General features: G+C 38.9%; 1 protein-coding gene across 2 annotated transcripts in view; it reads left to right on the forward strand.

Moving 5' to 3' along the window:
- The first annotated feature begins 2,600 nt into the window (after positions 1–2,600).
- The window catches only part of GAS2L3 (growth arrest specific 2 like 3), a 31,152-nt gene continuing 13,180 nt past the window's right edge, over positions 2,601–20,572 (forward strand). The window contains exons 1-8 of one of the 2 annotated variants that reach the window (XM_039354077.1): positions 2,601–2,715; positions 2,974–3,126; positions 8,933–8,965; positions 9,265–9,433; positions 9,992–10,110; positions 10,802–10,943; positions 18,846–18,909; positions 19,562–19,700. In XM_039354077.1, the coding sequence (XP_039210011.1) occupies positions 8,948–8,965; positions 9,265–9,433; positions 9,992–10,110; positions 10,802–10,943; positions 18,846–18,909; positions 19,562–19,700 (651 nt within the window). In that variant the 5' untranslated portion in view covers positions 2,601–2,715; positions 2,974–3,126; positions 8,933–8,947. Of the gene's footprint in view, positions 2,716–2,973; positions 3,127–6,690; positions 6,758–8,932; positions 8,966–9,264; positions 9,434–9,991; positions 10,111–10,801; positions 10,944–18,845; positions 18,910–19,561; positions 19,701–20,572 lie in introns of those variants that run through there. The other variant, XM_039354078.1, reaches the window with a different exon arrangement.

Raw genomic sequence — 20,572 nt, forward strand, 5'->3', positions numbered from 1 at the left:
TCAAATCTTGTTCCAGTTTTGCACAAATGCATTCAGAAGAAGTTTGACTATTGGCTGGTAATTTTGGACACTGACTGAGCGCTGTTCTGAATATCTTTATTTTGCTTACATTGCTATATATATATATATATATATATATATATATATATATATATATATATATATATATATATATATATAGGTTTTTAGGTTTTGCTAACAAAGAATAAAGAGAGAATGGTATAGCTATTTCGGGTTCCTTTAACCCTCATCAGCCAAACTTACTCTTCTGAGATTCGAACCTGGGCTATCTGCATGTTAGGCAGATGTTATAACCTCTAAGCCACGGGTTCTCTCCCACTTTGTTAGCTATCAGGAGAGAGACAGGGGGAGGAGATTTTTACCTTGAATGAACACCCTGTCAGCCCAGATATGGGAGAAAGAAATCTTCTTTCTTTTCTTTTCTTTTTGCAAAAAGAAAAGAAAAGAAAGAAGATTTCTTCCTCCCATATTTGGGCTGACAGGGTGTTCATTCAAGGTAAATATATATATATATATATATATATATATATATATATATATATATATATATATATATATATAGGTTCAGCATTAGTTCAGAAGACCAGAAAACCATATTCAAAAGCAGCCTGAACAACAGATGACAGTACAGAGATTTCGTATTGTGAATCAGAAGACAGCCAACCTTCCATTCCCTGCTTTGGTAAACAGTTTCACACTCAAAGAGACACATTGATTCAGCTTTCCAAACTGGGAATTGGCTCAAAGACTTACTGAGCACTGGGGAGAGCATAATTTCAAAGAATCAGAATTTCCTATTTTCCGCGGAGAAGAATAACTATCAAAGGCAGTGTTCATAGACCGGTGAAGGACAGTTTTTCTGTGAATATAAAAATACCCTTAAAGGAAATATAGATCTAGTTGCCTATCAAAGGAGGTACCACAAATATGCCAATTGATTATTTAAACCTGTTATTTTAGATAGAAAAGAAGAAAAAGTTGAATACAGTTTTCTCCTATTAGATAAATTAACTCAATACATACATAATACAATGTGTGTACTCAGGATGGTTAGAATCAGTGCTGACCCCTCTTAAATGAAAAATATTTCTTTTCTGTTTCATAACAGCGGCCAAGTTGGTCCACATGCATTACTACACTATTGGTTGCTTAATCATACTTTTCAACCAACTCACAACTGTACAGATTTACAGAACCTGCAGACTAGGGTTGAGGCACACTACGATGACTTTTTCCCACTGTATGCTAAATTAAATCCTGCTGTGGGTTAGCTTTGTCAAAGCAGAGGGCAAGGAATCATTTGGTTTGGGCCACAAGTTATTTTAAAGCAACCTTATTAAGTTTTTAAAAAAGATAAAATACAAATTAACAAAAACAAAAAAAGATTAAAAGAAAGGGGGAGGGGAACAAGGGGGGAATTAAAAATGACAAGAGAAAAGAAAAAAGTACAAAAATGAGTTGACTTTTTTCAGTATAAACTTATAATAAAGTAACCCTTACTGTAAATTAAAACAAAAACAGTAGACAATATAAAAATAAATAAAAAACTAAACCTATATAAAATAACCACTTATTCTGTCTTTCTAAAGAAGCCCAAAAGCGTTGTCCATCTAGAATAGTGAGTTCTAGGTAGGCTGCGCCGTCTGTTTATATAGTTCACTAAACTATCAATCATCGTTAACAAACCACAACACTTGAGTTCACAACCAAAGTAAGCCAAAGAGATAACACCATGTAATAATTTAACACAATGATTCTAGCCAGTGCTTTTTTTCTAAAAAAAAAAAAAAAAAGGTGCCGGAACTCATACACGTCATACAACTTGTCTTGCCTACCCTACAAGGTTCCATCCAAAAAAGGTGCCGGAACTCCGTTCTGGGCGTTCTATGAGAAAAAAAGCCCTGATTCTAGCAATACATGATACAGCATACAATATTGTATTGCACGGCGGTCTATCCAATGCATTTGTTAACCAAGGCTTACAGTTTATGCCTGGCAAACACAGGCATAAACTAGTTGTTTGAATTCTGTAGCGTTGTGTTGCAATATGCTTTATACGAAAGGATAAGGAACCTCTGATTATGCCTCTGATCCATTTCTCTGCCTCCACACTGACTTTTCTAGTTAGGGCTGCTGGGTGTTGCAACCGCTTAGGTTCCCCCCCCCCCCCAAAGCATACAGAGGAGGATTAAATCCTAACACCCGCGCCCTGAGTCCAAAGCAGGCTGTAGTGATAGGCAAAAACTTAGCAAGAGCTGCCTCTCTTGCCGCATGTCCTCTGCCTTATTTCTCAGCTGAGGAGATACCAACACTCGGTCCAGATAATAATCCTTGGTGACTGTCACCTGATACTAACGACAGCAGGATTCTCCCCCCCCCCCCCCCAATGACCGCTGCATCCCCCTTCCGTTTGAATCCTCCCTGAGCACCAGCATCGCCACCCAACCTTTCGCTCCGGACGCCGCAGGGGATCCATCCAACCCGAAAGCTCACTTTCCCTTCCCTCGCCCCCACCGCCCCGTCGGCCTGGGCTCCGCCTCGCGTCAGCTGATTGGGCCTTTCGAACTGTGCGGGCGGACGCGGCCAAATGAATCACGGAGCGCTGGAGCTCGAGAGGATTCCCTGCCGCTGCCGCAATTTCGCGTGTGCTCCCCGGCAGGGGATGCGTGGGGGGTTCTGACTCCGGGGTTTCCCGTAAGTACCCCCAAGTTTCCCCGATGGATAGCAGAGCGTTTGATTGATGTGTGATTTCTCCTGGCTGAAACGCAGTAGGTCCCCAAGGGTCAGCAAACAGATTTGGGACCGATCACAACCTACTAGAGTGAAGCGTGGTTGGTTGTTTATTGCTCAGTAGAGCCTCTAAGTTCCACATGCCATATAGGGGATGGGTTGCCTTAACCTTAAGGCGCTAATGTTCTTGAGGGTTTTTCTTTCCTTGTTTCCCTGGGATAGGGCTATGGAAAAGTGCTCGCCATTTACCCAGAAAAGGGGAAGAAAATCAGTTCGGCGCTTGGTTTCTGTTGCAGTGACGCACATACAGTCTTGACCAGCGGTTTTCTAGCCCGGCGAAACGGCTTTCTGCAACTACAGCCCTCATTCCGGCAGGTATTTTTTGGGAAATAGGAGTGTAGTCCAACAGGGCACCAAGTTGGGGAAAACTTGAAATAGCAGCTAAACTGACTTTTTATTGCATTTTGCCAATGGCACGAATAATCAAAATACCGAGACTCAAAAACAATGAAATGACTTGACATAATATAACAGCCTGTGGCAAATTGTTTCTTAACCTGGCTGACTTTGGAGTTCGCAAGTTCTGAATTAAAGGTTATGTGGTCTTCTAGTAATTTTCAAATGATGTAAGATGGCATTTTTCAAGATTGGCAAGTTTAAGATATGTGAACTTCAATTCTCAAAATTCCCCAGCCAGCATGAAGTTTGAAACATACTGGTGTAAGGAAACCATAAATTACTGAGATTATAACATAAACTGCAGTAGAGTATAGGTTTTATAAATACTTTTTTTAATTACAGATTTATATATTAACCTTAAAAGGGGATGCAATTATAAGGCGTGTGACTATGGTCTCATACATAATGGTATATGATTTTACATATGGTTTCTGTAATAATTCACTTGAGGATGAAGCATTCATCCCTGACTATAACTGCAGCATCCCCAGCAAATGAGTGAAGTTGTTTGGTTGTAAAACTATATTTTGCATTCTGTCCTAGAGGTTCAAAGATGTGAATCCCAAATAATTTAAAATATTCTTTCAGTTTACAATTTGAAGGCTAAACTATAAAGTGTGAATAGTAGGAAGGGTCTCACAAGAACAAATAAAATATTGAAAGCCATGTATTCTTAAAAAATGTTTTTCATTAACTCTCAGAAGATTAAGAAGTGTTTCTTTTGGAAAGATAATTTTGATGGTTTAACTGTCTAAATGTCCTCTTCCTTTTTCTACCTATTATTGAAATAATAGTTAAGACAAAGACTCCTCTGAAAGTATTTTTTCTGATCCTGAAAGGTCATTGCTAGTATTTTAATTGTACCAGAAATTAATATGCATCTCTTGCAATGTTCTAATACTGTTTAAAAGGTTTAGTTGAATTCTACAAGGTAGTTATTATCTGAAATTATCATGTGCAGCTCATTCCTGTTCCCGTTTGCTTTGTAGTTGGGCTCACTGAATTCAGTAGCATTTCCACTCAAGTATATGCACAGGATAATATTATGACTGGGTTTATATATTTTAATCCGTGGTTTATTTTAATTAGAATTGGTTAAACAAACCATGTAGGCTGTAATGTAATGTTATGTAATGTCATCATAAGCCACGATTTACCAATCACAATGGCTATGATATGTGAATTGAGATGTATTTTGTATTCAGACATCAGATTCCTAATTCTCCAACCATTTTGTGAAAGATAGAGAACAAGGAACAAACTTAATACTTGTATATCTTTTTTCTTCTTATTTTTTTCCCATAGAAGACTTCCTGATTTTCTTAAACCACAATTTCCTGTGATTATTGAACTATAAATCTGTGATTTGCAAGTCTTCTATAAAGGCCAAAGGGGGGGGGGAACAGGGTGAAAAAGCATGTACACACTCCTTATTTGTTTCCAATCCTCCAAATCTTGATTTGAAAAACAAAGAATATGATTACTGAAACAAGCTGTGTAGAAAAGACTAATGTTCAACTATGCATTATTGAATAAATCACAATTTGATAGATTCAAACAAGTTAAGCCCTGAAACATAGTTTACAAAAGGTCCCATTCAGCCAGAAAATTCAAGCCACATTGTACAGGTAATCCACCACTTTCAACAGTTTGTTTACTGACCATTCAAAGTTATAATGACACTGAAAAAAGTGACTTCTGACCATTTTTCACATTTATGACCATTGCAACATTGGACACTTGGCAAATGATTCATATTTATGAGTCCCAGGCTCATGTGATCACCTTTTGTGACTTTCTGACAAGCAAAGTCAATGGGTAAGCCAGATTCACTTAACCATGGTATTAACAACTGCAGTGATTCACTTAACAACTGTGGCAAGAAAGATCATAAAATGGGGCAAGACTCACTTAACAATGGTCTCACTTAGCAATGGAAATTTGGGGCTCAATTATGGTCATAAGTCGAGGACTACCTGTACTGGGCTGTAATGAGATTTCTGTTTTGGCCTATTCAGTTGTGATCTGAAACACTGTAGCTTATTCCATAAAAACCAGTCAGTTTACAGTTTAACTGTGAATCTAGCTAATAAATCTGAAATGTGAAAAGTAAAATTCTAGCCATTGTCAGCTGTCCTCTGCTAGCTATCGACAAACTCCAGACACAGAAGGAACAGGTAACAGCAAACCTTAATGCAAAGAAAAAGTCCGCACTGGGAGTGAACTGCTCCCAGTGCTTTACATAGATGTGCCCCACCCACCAACCCCACCCCAATCAGCAAGCCAGCATCCGGTCCCTATGGATAAAAGGCACACTTCAATGTCCGCATTCCCCCCCTCCAGACGCACCCACGTAGCCTCTGCTGTTCCAACTGTTCTCTCAAGGCAACCAGGCAGCACTCTGCCTCCTCCCCACTGTGCCCGGCGGGAGGGAGAGGCAGCCAAGGTGAGGTATAATCCCCCCCTCATCCGGCTTGCTTAGCCCAAATGTCCAGCCAGCGGTGGGAATGTTTCCGGCGTCTGGCTCCTTGGAGGGAGGCACCCGCGGCATCTGGTGGCCATGCCGACCCCCAGCTGCTGGCAGGGAGCCGGGCCGACTCCCAGCTGATTCCCAGGAGCCGGGCCGACACACGGAGGCTGGGCCGGTTCCCAGCCAATCTTTGGGAGTCGGGCGGCGCATGGTGTTTCCACTGACTCCCAGCTGATGTGTGCACGCCGGCCCGACTCTCAGCTGGCTGTCGGGAGCTGGGCGGTGTGTAGCGGCCCTACCGGCTCTCCGCCGAAAGCCGACCCGACTCCCAGCTGACTGTTGGGAGTCTGGTGGTGCTCAAGGCCCCCATAGGGACGTCGGTTGGCTGTTGGCTGCGTGCTCCCCATCTCCTGGCCCATGGCAAGCCCAGGGGCTTGACAGGTGGCCCCCTCTACCAGGGCCCCTCCTAGAAGGCAAACAGACAGGTGAGCATGCGACAACTCTATTGGCCCCTTCCCACCTCCCAGTTTTCCAGGGTGCTGGTGATGGAAGGCCCGCACTAGTCGTGGGGCATGGACGTCCTCCCTCCGCACCCACGATGCCTCCGAAAGAGAGTACCCCTTCCACCTCACCAGGTATTGGACTCATCCATGGCGGATCCGGGAATCTAGGATCTCCTGTATCTCGAACTGGTCGCCAGAAACGGGCCTGGCAGCTTGGTCACAAGCCCCCTTGGGGAATTCGTCACCGGCTTCAGCAGGCTCCCATGGAACACAGGGTGCACCTTCCCAAAGGACTGAGGCAGCCGCAACAGCACAGTTACCGGGTTTATGACCTGAATCACCTTGAAGGGACCTACATACTTGGGACCCAGTTTCTTACAGGGCACCTCCGAACGTAGGTACTTGGTGGATAGGTAAACCCAGTCACCCACGTTAAAGGGCTTGTACTCTGATCCCACTCTGATCCCACTCCCTGCAGGCTGAGACTCGGCCTGCGATGCACCCAGAGTAGACCCTCCTTTGTGAGCTTCACAATTGGATTTTAATTGATTCCAAAGACATATAATATGATGAAGTGAGCCAATATAAAAAATCTTCTGACATTTTATTTCAAGTGTGCAGTTTTTTTTCCAATATAGGCAGGCTTTGTGTGGCATTCTTGAAAAATGAAAATGCTGAACATTCTTCTAATAGTTCTTTTTTTGAATATTTTCCTTTGTTCAAGCTGATCGTCTGCCTTGAATATTGGGCAGTATTTTTGTTACTGTGGTAGTTGGCTTGTTAAGGGCCTTGTTCAAATGTGTAGTGTTCCATCATTTAATGAGAGCAGTATTTTTGGTAGCCTTTGCAACCATATTTTTTCCCTTCTAAAATGTCAGTGAAGCCCCTTACTTTGGACTGTTAAGACAAAGAGCTTTTTATGTAAATGAACTTTATTCCCTGGTACTCACTGTGGGAAGCTGAATACATTAGTTAGTAAAGACTTGTTCTACTTTCTGCCTTTTTTGTGTACTATAAAAGAGAGAAATATCAGGAGGACACGAGTTTTCTAATGTTCAAGTAATAAATGGTGGCATTTGTTTAGGATCTGTGTTCCCAGCTGGCTAGAAACTGAGATTTTGATGTAATTTTAAATTTAGCACTTTAGCAATATTAGTATGCAAGTGAATTATTTTCTATATGTGATTTGAAGATAATTTTAAAATGAAATTTAAAAGCATTTTGTTCTAACTATACAGCAGGATTTGCATTCCTAAACAGTAATGTTCACAACGTGGTTTTTTTTTTTTTCCGTACAGAATTGATTATTCAGTTCAATTAACTGAATAATCAATTCTGTACAGAAAAAAAAAACCATGTTGTGAACATTACTGTTTAGGAATGCAAATCCTGCTGTATAGTTAGAACAAAAAGCTTTTAAATTTCATTTTAAAATTATCTTCAAATCACATATAGAAAATAATTCACTTGCATACTAATATTGCTAAAGTGCTAAATTTAAAATTTAGCACTTTAGTGCTAAAGTCTTATATACTTTATACTAAAGTATACTTACCGTATATACTTTAAGCGTTTCTATGGAAATTTGTAACAATTCAGATTTCAATTGCAGTTTGAATTCTTTCTATTCTTTGGCAAGTCGAGGACACATTCTTCATATGAAGCTACTTTTAAAAAATCTGAGATAAATGTAAAAATATAAACAATGTTTAAAATGTATGTGAAACTAATGTGCAAGCAATGAATGTTATTTCATATTGATATACTTAGAATTATTCCTATGCTACCATTTTAACTAACTTTAAGTAGATTGATAGAATTGATAATATTAATGGAAAGGACTGACGCTTAGATTTTCTGTATCTAAATTTCAACTTTACAACAGGGTATGTAATTTGACATCTGTTTATGGAACTCAAGTGACTGAGTAGGAATAGATACGAGAGTGATCTTTCTGTGACATCTGTCACCCCATTGATTGCAAGAGTTGGTTTAGCTGATCTGGCTGGGTGGCCTCTTTTCCTCCCATTGCATCCCCCTGGAAGCTGCGTGTCTAGTGAAAGAGGGCAACCATTCCAGATAAGAAAAACAACTTCAATTTCAATTCTTATTCATGTGCCATTTTTACACTTTGTAGTAATCCCTGTTTGAAAATTGTTGATCAATTACTTTGGGGCAAAGTCATGGGCAAGTATTGGTATTAATCAGTTTATTACCAAGCACGTTTTTAAACTATTTGAAAGTTATTGCTAATGTGAATGTTAGTTATTTGCGAGAATTCTGAAAAATAGAGCTGAAATATCTCACATTAACAAAGTAATGGCTAAAGATCTTTAAAACATTTTTTTAATGGAGGATGTTTTCATGTTCATTGAATGTTCCAGAAACAGTCTAGCAATCAATCTCATTTTGCTGGAAATGTAAAATGGGAGAGAATATTTACACATGTGAATTAGGCTTGTCTACTATAATGCACCATTTGATTTTCTACTCATATTTGTCAACATGATTTAACTTACTTTTGATATATAAAAACATGGAATGTTGTTATGGAGATACTGAACATGAAGTTTAAAAAAAAGATATTCAGTATTGAAAATAAAGTACAGCCCCAATTTTGGATAATCAGTAATGGTTTACTTTTTGTTGATTTGTCGGCTGTCTTTCCAATGTTGCAGATAAATGAATGAAAATAAAATGCAATTTGTCACTTTTAGTTGAAAGTCTCTTTTTTTCCTCCCATTCTTAGGAACATCCAGTTACCATGCAACATACAGCTCAGGTAGGCAAATTGAAATATTACAGCTATATTTATTACATATTTCCTACTTTCTGATATGAATCTGAAGAACATAATTGACAATAGTTTTAATGTTCAAATCTAGATGGATTGTACAAGCCAAATACAGCTTTTAATAGAGCTAAAGTAGTCCCAAATAACAGTGAATCATTGGGGGACCGTATGTTTCGTTGTTAATGGACTTTCCATTTTTAAAGACATTGATAATGGATTGCAAATATTATCAGTTGTTACATGGTACTGAAATTGTAGTCGAACTGTCTTGTTAATATGTACCTTAGGTGTGGTTTGGAGATGATTTACCTATCAATCCACGAAGTCCACTGACTCCAAGGCATGGCCCTGGCCTGGCTGATGTTTTACTATATGACCAATGGATATCTGTCCGACATGAGGCAACTCTGATTCCTATGCAGGAGGATCTGGCTATCTGGCTATCTGGCTTGTTGGGTTTGTTTGAAGAACCATCTCATTACTGTAGAAAAACATGTAGGGATAGAGCTAGATTTAGAGTTCATGCTGATAGAAATTAAAACTGCTAATGTTACTGTTTCTCCTTTTATAGAAGTCTAGTCATTTGTTAAGAGTACATAATACTGCCTTATCCTAAACAATTTTAAAATGCATGTCTGCTTTTTTGAAACATTGACTAATCAGAACAGTATGAGATTCAATATTTTTCCTAATTAGTATAATTTAAACTACAGCCCAATGTACAACTTGAAATTTAAATAATTATTTTAAAATATATCATGTGCTTTAAATATGAATGACATCTGTGACATTCTGTATCAGTTTGGACATTGCCGCAATCCCACTGGAGTTAAACCACAATAAAAGGGAGTATTATATAGAGGCTTTGAATAGTGAGATAGGCAGCATGTAAATTTAATAATAAAGAAACTATATTTTCTATTGATTTAGGTTGAAGCTTTGCTTATGAATATCTGGGTTATCAGTCTGAGTTTTATCTTCTCTCTACTAATAAAAATCATGGCTTTTCTATAGGTATTGAACTTAAAGCAGAGCATTTATTGGAAGAACTTGATAATGGGGTACTCCTGTGCATTTTGATTGGAGTTATTCAAAACATAGTTAAAAGCTCTTGTAACTCAAATGATTTAAAAGTAAGTTCATTTGTTTTAAAAAATTGCAATTTTTCTTTAAATTAAATGTCATGTGACCAAGATTATACATTAGATGCACTTAGAATTAAAACATATAAAATAGTACATACAGTAGCTTGAGATGGTGCAGAGTACTATGAAAGTTGAGCCTCATATTAGATTCCGTTAAAAAGAAAAAGGAATTTGGAAGATGAAAGTCTGCTGATTAAAATTGTACATGACTTGAAATTCATTAGAAAAATGTGAATCATATGTTCAAGCTGCTGACAGATTTGTTCTAATTTTAAAATACCGAACTAGTATTTTGGATATAAATATCCTGGAGGGTTTGTTTTGGATAATCATGTGATACATGTTATTGCCCTTCTTGTACCTTTTCCCAGTAATATATATTTGAAGAGTCTTTCAAGCCATGTTTTCAGCTAAGTAAATGGGTCAACTGACAACTAAAAGTGAATGCCACAAAGTTTGTGGCCTTTTTTGCCTTTTAGCCAACTCCTCAACAGTACTATTTTAAACAAATTTTCCCATTGCTTATTTATATACAGCTGAGATTCTTTTGAAATGTAATCTTTTTTTGGGGGGAAAGGAACCCCCTCCCCACTTTCCTTACTGGTTCTACTCTAGAAAAAGCCTTTGTGATAAAATGTTTTGGAATGTTTCCTGTTAAAATTTATCTATTACTTTCCAGAATTTCCCTCTGAGAAAAGTCCCCTGTAAAAAAGATGCTCCTTCAGGATCTTTCTTTGCCAGAGATAATACAGCGAACTTTCTGAATTGGTGTAGATGCATTGGAGTGGATGAGACTTATCTTTTTGAATCTGAAGGCTTAGGTAACTTTTGTTGCTTTTTTGCATTGTTTATTGACTTATATACACTAATTTCTTATACACGCTATTATTCACTTCTAAATTTAAAAGATAAGAAGTGTTTGTATAAATGAGACCCCTCTGTATAGAAAAATATCTTGGTATGTTTAATAAACACTGTTAAAACATGTAGAAATGCAAAACAATGCTAAACAGGGCAAAGTATTTCTTAGACTGAAATATTAAAATACTTTTGTTTTGGTAATAAAAATTACTATAAGAGTTTTAAAATTTAGCTTGACAAGTTTAATAATGTTATTGCAATACCTTTCCAACAGAATTGAGAGGGGTTTTCTTTTCTAAAAATGTTGGGATTGTCTGATTTTTGCAACATCAGCAGGTTAAGCTAATGTCTTTGGAACATGTTGATGTGATAATGGCTTTATTAATGCTCTCTGAGGGTTCATTGACAGCTCACTAGGTCCTTGGTAACTTTCAGATGTTGAGTTGAATTTACAAGTGATGCGTCACTACCAGTGGTGGGATTCAAACACCTGAACAACTGGTTCTCTGCATAGACGCCGCTTCCGAAAGTCCATTCTGGGCCTGGGAGGCCTCCCCATGGCCTCCGAGGCTCAGAATGGACTTCCAGAATTGGTGTCCATGCACTTCCGGTGGTCCGTTCTGGGTCTTGCGAAAAAGAGCTAGGACTTCAGCCTGTTCACCAAAGTCAACAAAAAATTAGCTACCAGCTGAGTCCCACCACTGGTCACAACATCGAAATCACTTGAAATATAATAACTACTATAGTATTTTCATTACATTGATTATATTGTCAAAATGATGTGATTCAGCTACAGATACTAAATTAAGCTTAGAAAGTATAGGTAGTCCTTAATTTACAACCACAATTGAGCCCAAAAGTTCTGTTGCTATGCAAATCAGTTGTTAAGTGAGTTTTGCCCCATCGTATGGCTTTTCTTGCCACAGGTGTTAAACTGAATCACTGCAGTTGTTAATTAATAACACAATTGTTAAGTGAAATCTGGCTTCGCCATTGACTTTGTTGTCACAAAGTCACATGATCACATGTCCGTGGAACATTGCAACCCTCATAAATATATTCCAGTTGCCAAGTGTCTGAATTTTGATCACGTGATCATGGAGAATCTACAATGGTTGCAAGTGTGGGGAAAGGGTCATGTGACCTTTTCAGTGCTGTAGTAACTTCAAATGATCACTAAACAAATGGTGCTAAGTTGAGGATTACCTGTATTCTCTTGAGAAATTTGTTTATGCTTCATTGAGAGTTTATAAAAATGATGATTTCTTCACAACCTGAGTGGCTGGAAATGTTTTCTTATGTAGCCTTTACAGGAAATCTACTCTGAAAGCTAATGCATAATAATAATAAAATCAACATCCCATAATCCTAAGCATCAATTGATGTACTATAGCAGCGGTTCTCAACCTGTGGGTCGCAACCCTTTTGGGGGTCGAACAGCCCTTTCACAGGGGTCACCTAAGACCATTGGAAAACACATATTTCCGATGGTCTTAGGAACTGAGACATCGCTCTCACTGTTGCAGCCTCACTCTCTTCCATCTTCTTTTCCTTCCCACCTCCCAGCGAGCTTGTGATACCCCTCAGGGCCTTATGTTGCCTCCCGGAGGACTCAGCTGTTCGGCGGCCAGAAGTTGGAGCCGCTCAGCTGTTGGTCGGGATGCCCATGGAACCGACACCCACGCTGCCAGGTTGAACAGCGCTGGCTGCTGGTCTCCTTTGCCACCCCGCATGTTGTCCTCGACCCCTCCCCTGCTCGTTCATGTCGAGCCCGCGGGGGCTTGACAGGGACAGAGGGAGGGAAGGAGGAAGGGACTCCTCCTCCTCTCCTAAGGTTCAAAGCATGATCAGCTTCCCAAGGGTGCCACAATCCCAATTCATGTGTTTCTGCTGTACCTCCTTGGTGCTGCCGGGAACGGGGTGGGCGGAAGAAAGCTTGGCTAGGCTAGGCAAAGAAAAGCCATGAGCTCAGATCGCAGGCAGGCCGGGGAAGAGGGTGAAGAAGAGGAAGGGGATTGGGAGAGAGGAAATGCCAAGCTTGTCCTCACCTCTCCCAAGGACCTCCTGCGCCACCTCACAGGAACACCTGGTTTCAGATTTACACTGCAAAAGTTTTTCTCGCACAGAGGAGAGAAGAAAAACAATTGTGGAACACTCAGGAATCCCTTGCAAGGCACCATGTACCTTGGTGCTTATTTCCTAATGCCTTCCCCCCATGTTTTCTGCTTCACCTCGAATTTGCCTCCCTTCCACTCTCCTTACGCAGCCCTCTATGGTCTTAATACAGCCCTCAGTATGTCTCCCCTTCAACACCCCCTAAAATTCTTCATTCAGGCAGGCTTCCAGAGTTTGGCTGGCAGGATGCAGGTAACCCTTCCCCCCTGTCCTGCGCCCGTCAGCTGGCGACCCAGCTTGTCAGCTGGGAAGTCTGGCAAGGGAGCCGGCTGGCATGGAGGGTAATGGGGAGGCGGTGGCTCGGCAGGCGGGGTCCTGCCTGCCCACGAATGTCGGGCCCACCCACTCCATCTGTAAAAGAAAAAGTCTTCCACCCAAGCATAACTTTTAAGGATTTTAAGGATCTTTGAGAGGGAGAGAGAAATAGACAGAGGGAGAGAAAGAGGGAAAGAGAAATAAAGAGAGGGAGAGAGAGAAAGAGGAGAGGGAGAGAAAAGAGAAGAGAGGGAGACGGAGAGAGAGAGAGAGAAAGGGAGACAGGGAGAGAGAGAAAAAAGGGAGAAAGAGGAAGAGAGACAGGGAGGGAGAAAGAAAGGGAGAGAGAGAAAAAGAGAGGGAGAGAGAGAAAGAAAGGGAGAGAGATTAAATTAGTAACATGGTTGTTCAGTGAATCTGGTTTCCCCACTAACTTTGCTTGTCACAAGGTTGCAAAGGTTATCATATGACCCTGGAATAATTTTATGGTTGGGGGTCACCACAACATGAGGAACTGTATTAAAGGGTCGCGGCATTAGGAAGGTTGAGAACCACTGTACTATAGCAATAGCTTTTTTTTGTTCCAATTCCAAACTGTCCAATAACTGTTTTGTAGTGCCTCCCAAACTGATTTCTTGGAACATGCCCTGTAAGACAAGGAACAAGCCACAACCTTAATTTCCATGGGTGTGTACTGCTGCGTGTAATCTAGACCAGGGGTCCCCAACCTGTGGGCCACGGCACACATACCCATTTGCGCTAGTGCCTTGGCTGTGGGGTGCAAAAATGGACTGCTGCCCGCTATGGGGCGCAAAAACAAGAAGATGCTGCGCTGTGGGGTGTAAAAATGGGATGCTGCACAGCAGGGTGCATAACTGGGATGCTGCTGTGCCACGGGGCACAAAAATGGCGCTGGGGGCATGAAAATGGGGTGCTGCACCGCACAAGAACAGGGCAGGGCTAGCGAGTATCATGTGCATGCTCGTGGCCCCATGCGTGCACTCGAGTTTAAAATGCTTTCCCCCTCCCTTTCTCTCTGATCCGCCATCTGAGAAAGGTTGGTAACCTCTGATCTAGACACAGTAATAGATTTGTGGTAATCAAGAGGTGGTAGCCTAGTTAAAAAAACAACTACCATATTTTCCGGCGTATAAGACGACTTTCTAAACCCTGAAAATCTTCTCAAAAGTCGGGGGTCATCTTATACGCCGGAATATACGGGTAGCTGTTCTCTGAATTTAAAACCAATCTGCCCCCTAGTGGCCAGCCCTATTTTTTTTACAGAAATAAGCACTAACACAGTGTTTCTCAAAACAGGACAAAGCATACAAAAATCCCATTTTTCTACATTTTCAGGAAAAGCAATTAAATAGTAGAAAACAGTAAGCTATATAAATTAAGGACATTACATCTACAAAAAAAAAAAGAAACATTCGATTTACTTCTTATCCCTATAGCAGCAGTCATGAATATATGGAAAAACTTTTTGATTCAGCAAATCACATTGATTAAGAAAGATACTGATCAAAGGAAAAAGATCAAAGTGAAAATTAAGAAAATAAATGATGGGATCTACCAGAGAGAATATTTAAAAAAGAAACGTTTGAATATGGTTAAAGAAACAGAAAAGATTCTGAATACATATGTCATTCTAAGAGAGATGAATTCCTTAAATAATACTGTATGCTTTCCCCCCCTTTTATTTTATTTCTTGATATAAGTAATATAATACTGCTGAAATGGCCTAGATGAAGGAAATGTTTTAGATAATTACATGTGTCTGAATTTAGGGAAATTATAATGTATAAAAAAGAAAAAAAATGTTTTGAATAAGACCTAAAGGATTAGATGACTAGGCACATTAAATGGAATATTTAAAGATTAAATATATTTTATCAAAATAATAAGAACTATATTATTTCAAGGTTTGCAAAGAAGACATTTTGGGGAAAAGGGGAAATCAACTAAATGTACTATGTGGATTATAGATTATAGAAACCAATTGTTAATGATTTTTCTTTACAAATGTAAACCCAGCAAACACACCGTTTACCAACTCTTAAGTGATTTATGTTTTAAAAAATCAATAAAATATATGGGGAAAAAATACCAGCTGAGTTCAGGAAGCATTAGGGAAGCAGTGGGGGGCAACACTCGTTTTCTAGCAGCAAAGGAATGGAGCTCCTTTTGTGCTCATCTATAAAGAGAAATTCAATATTGTACCATATTTTCCGGCGTATAAGACGACTTTCTAAACCCTGAAAATCTTCTCAAAAGTTGGGGGTCGTCTTATACGCCGGAATATACGGTATCCATGGTAGCGTTGAAGCTTTTTGTATTACAGATCCTCATAGATTAAACAACCTTTTAAAAGTATATGTAAAACTGTGTTTGTTATGTTAATGAATATGTTGCCTTTCCTCAAAATGGCAATAAAGACTCTTGATTATGAATCTCTGAATAAAGTATAATATGTACCTGGTTGCTAAATTAGGCTGTTGAATGAAGAATTTAATGTTAGTAGTTAATAATCTGTTGATAATTAATCTTTTGCTTCAAATCCTGGATTCTACTTTTATGTCTTTTTCCTAACTTGGTAGCTATAAAAATACAAACTATTAATTATGCCTAGAGTTGCTACCCTCAGTTTATTACCTCATCCTAAGTAAATCTGTTGTTGGGTTTGCACCTCAAGGATTGGACTGCCTACCTCTTGTTGTTTCAGGCTGGACCTTGTAACCAGCAGCTGCCAGACCAAATTTTTCCAGATGGACTAAAATCTTATACTGTTCATTAAGAAAAATAGCTTGAAGATGTATTGATAATTACGTTTTTAGCATTGTTCCTTTTAAGAATAGATAGACATAGCTGTAAGCCTTAGACCTATATAAAATCAATGTTTAAATTGTTTGGTGTATATCCTTCCTGAAGAGTATTCTTTATGTATTTGCTTTGCATGGTGTGGGTTTGTTTAAATTTAAAAAATATAATTCAGAATTGTTAAATGTATGGCAAAGTTCAGTTTATAAATAGTTTTTCAATGTAATTAACAGTGGACAGGGTTTATAAGACACAATGTCATCCAAGAATGATAGGATTGATATATCTCCTACACAGCATATTTTAATCTACATTCAGTTAATTTTTTCTATAAAGGAACAGGGTGTAGGTTCACCAACCCTGTATAATATTGCAATTTTAAGGACATAATTCAGAATATTTTGAAAGTGGTTACTGATTACAGTAGCTGGTTTTGTGGCATGAATATATGCTTTGTGTGTTCTTGGCAAAGATCTGGAAGGACCCTTTTGTAAGGTTGTGGGAGTGAAATAAAGAGTGGGTTTGTGCCTAGACAATATTCATGCAGGGGCCATCTGGGTTTCAAAAGAGTTTCACTGCATTCATCATTACAAGGGCCATTGAATCTTTATACTTTTAAAAAGAGGCTAAACTCATTTTGCAGTTGTAAACCTGCCATAAGCAACTTGTACAAAACATTGAGCTGGGTGAGATGTGCCTCATCACGGGAGCTGGACCATATTAATATGACACAGGTTGCCCAAACTCATCATAATGAAGACTGGAATGTTCAAGGAACAAGTCTGTTTAAGTTCTGATTAATCAGATTTATTTTAAAGAAATACAAGTATTGATAGTTTTACTTTCAAAAGTGAACCTTTTAAACTTGCTTCATTGCTCCTGCCCTTTTGGTGAAAGGAAAAGATAGCTTGACTTTTCTGGAAAAAAAATAACCTCATGTGACCATCCATTTTCATATTTTATGCAGTTTATTTCTTAGATAAATCTGGTAATTGATCTAGCCATTATAATGCCATATTGAAGGTTTATAACTCAAACTAAATGTCAGGCATTCCTCTGCTTGTATGGCCCAGATTATCCTGCCTTCTGTTGTACATATTCAGAATTCTTTACTTACATTCAATATCTATGAAAATTATGGTTGTTCTAATATGCATCTATTCTATTACACATCCTGAATGCATTTTTCCTTGCAGCTGAGAATTTTTGAAAGAAGGGACCACATAGGATAAAGCAGGATTTCTCAAAGTGAAGGTTAGGAACTCCTAGAGCAGGGGTGTCAAACTGCCGGCCCGCGGGCCAGATGTGTCATGCAGAAGCTGCGCCCACCCCATTGCCGGCAATGGCAAAACAGTCCCGATACATTGCGTGATGTCGCGAGTTTCAGATTATGGAAAAGCCAGAACAGCATTTGAGATTCAATTTTCTGCTCTCTCTCAGAAAGTGACAATTTGGGAAAGGACTCCTTTTATTGAAGAACTTCATATTAAGCATTAATGTTCCCCACCCGCCTTTCCAAAAGTCCAGAGAGACTACCTCTTCTTCCATGGAAAGCTTTGATTGGCCAGGCTACTTACAGTAAGCTGGTAGCCCGGGTAGTCACATTGGTTCCACTATGCTAATATCCATGATTTCTGCTTTAAGCATTCCTCCCAACCCCATAGGGAATTGAAAATGTAAAAAATGGCCCTTATCATTGGATGTCTTCTTTAACAAAGGTGTATACCAAGGCCTTTAACTAATCTATTGGCTTATGTTTGAGAAGGTCATGGGAAGGTTTTCTTCAGGAGGTGTCTACGATTCTGTTCCTCCTCATTGCTGGGAGATTCTGCTACAGACATATGGAAAGGACACAGGTCACTTTGGTGAAAGCTAAGAGAGGCACACTTAGCTAAACTTTGTGGACAGTTTGTCCAGGGATAGCAGGAAGGAAAATCCAGAGAGCATGGTCTTATGGGACAGTTGATTTGCCCAAGCAAACCCCAAAGGGAGTGCTGATAGGGCTCCAGCACAAACCTCATGCCATGTATATTCGTAATTGGGTCGCTGTTAGTATTGGGAACTAGGAAGCATGCCTCTTCCATGGCAGCCCTCGTCCTATGGGATACTCAGCCTTCTGAAATTTGGCAGGCCTCTCTATCATCCTAGCCTTCTGTGAAGCTTTAAAGACCTGGCTTTTCCCCCAAGCGCTGGGATAAGATTGGATGATTGCAAATAAGAAATTTGAATTGGCACGAGGGTTTTGTTGTTTTTAATAGTTTAACGTGTTTGCTTTTATAGTTTTATACTGTTTTATATGTTGTTTTAATCTTTGATTGGGAGCGTCCCAGAGTTGTTTAGAGGATGGGCAGTTATATAAATGTTTTAAATGAATACATAAATAAATAAATGCACTGCTAGATTTCCAAATCAATGATAGCTAAAGGAAGGTCTGGATGCCAAGCAAAAGTACACCAGGGAGTAGATTAGAAAAGAACTTGCTGGTACAGACTTAGATGTTTACATATGAGTTACATGTGTTGCAAATTTTGCTCCATGCTGTTGAATACAGGTAAGTTCTCTAGGTTTCACTGAATTATTTTTTTTCCTTACATGCACTAATTTTTTTACAGTGCTGCATAAAGACCGAAGACAAGTGTACCTTTGCTTGCTGGAAATTGGTCGCATTGTATCGAGGTGTGTATTCATTTCTTTCTCCAAGTAGATGCTTGAATGCATAATAAGTCTCCCTAAAGGTTCTTAAGAGCTTTCACCCCAGAAATTGGCTGTTTTCATAAGGTACATGGTACTACAAACTAACCTAGTGCATTTCAGTTAGCGCTTGATTAGTGTATGGTTTTGTGTACACGTCATGAAAATGGATTACTTGATAAACCTCATTTTTAAGTTAAGAGTATTATGAAACACAGCCATTCAGTTATAATCCTATATTCTCTGGAAAGGCAATCCAGATGTCATAGGATATTTTGCATTTTCCCACCTACAAGTGGAAAAGGAAGTCTTCTTTTGCCATTGGGTGAGATAATGAAAGAACCTCTACTGTCACTAATCCATAGTAGGGGACTAAGTTTTACTGAAGAAGCCAGTAACCCGTAGGACAATAGAATGTTTTATTCCTGTGTTCTACCCTTACTCCCAAAAGTACTCGGGAACAATACCAGTTCTATAGCTAACCTAGATAATTCTCCTTTTTCTTGATAGCAATGATTTCAAGTATTCATGTTTTACATATGTCATAAGTATAATAGCTATTTTCACCCTATGGTTATTATCTTAGATTTTTGTTAGAATTCTAAATGTAGTATTTTATACATTTTTCTTTTTATAGACATGGAGTTGAACCACCAGTATTAGTAAAGCTAGAGAAAGAAATTGAATTGGAAGAAACTTTGTTGATGTCTTCTGATAGTGTAACCCCGATAGTTTCCTACAAATCATGTTGCCAGCATGGAGAATTACATGAAGCAGTAAGTAGCATGCATATTTCTACCTATGAAGCTATAATCTAAATCTTTCTGAAATCTGTAACCCAATGGTGAATTATGTAAATCTTCTAGGTATTTTGAATGACTAGATCATGCAATGGTCCAAGCTTGCTTGGTTTGGAAATAACATATTATGCAAGCCAAGCCATTGTGGTTTATTAACTGTATTTAAAGTTTAGCATTTGGACAAAAACAGCAAATTTTGATTATCTTATAAATCATAGGCAAACCATGTTTAGCATGAAATATGAACATAGCCCAGGTGTCTGCAAATCACATTCCAACCAAAAATCTATCTATGTAATGTTGGTCAAGATTACAATAAAGCAAATTAATTGAATTTTTTTGTTACATCTGAACCAGCCATTACTTGTTTACGACTTTATAAATTGTGAATTAGCATGAAAGGTGAAGCCATTTTATTGTCAGACCATGGACTTATCACAGAAGAAAGCCTTCAAAGCCTTTTCAACTCAGGAAACCACCTGTCTAAGCACTACATTTCTGATGTGTATTAGTCTTGGTTAACCTTCTCAGGTAGTGTTGCAAGCTTTTTGTATGTAGTGTAGTTTTAAGCAACTATTGATATTACCTCTTGGAAAACTAAATTTAGCTTCTAGAAATGTGGATATTCTGTTTGTCAATTGACAACACAGCAGGACAGGATGCATGAGATTATAGGATGGATAGGATCAAAGGGATGATAGGCCTGTCCTTGGAAAAACTATGAGGCAGTTTGAAGTGACAAGCATTCATGGTCACACAAGAGTTAAGTTCTAATGAATGGCAACTAACTAATTTGGTTAGTACCAAAGGAGTTTGATATCTCACTATTCATGTAATCAGGATAAGTC

The sequence above is a fragment of the Crotalus tigris genome, unplaced genomic scaffold (genome assembly GCF_016545835.1).
Source record: "Crotalus tigris isolate CLP2741 ecotype Arizona unplaced genomic scaffold, ASM1654583v1 scf7180000018548.2558034, whole genome shotgun sequence".
NCBI lineage: Eukaryota > Metazoa > Chordata > Lepidosauria > Squamata > Viperidae > Crotalus > Crotalus tigris.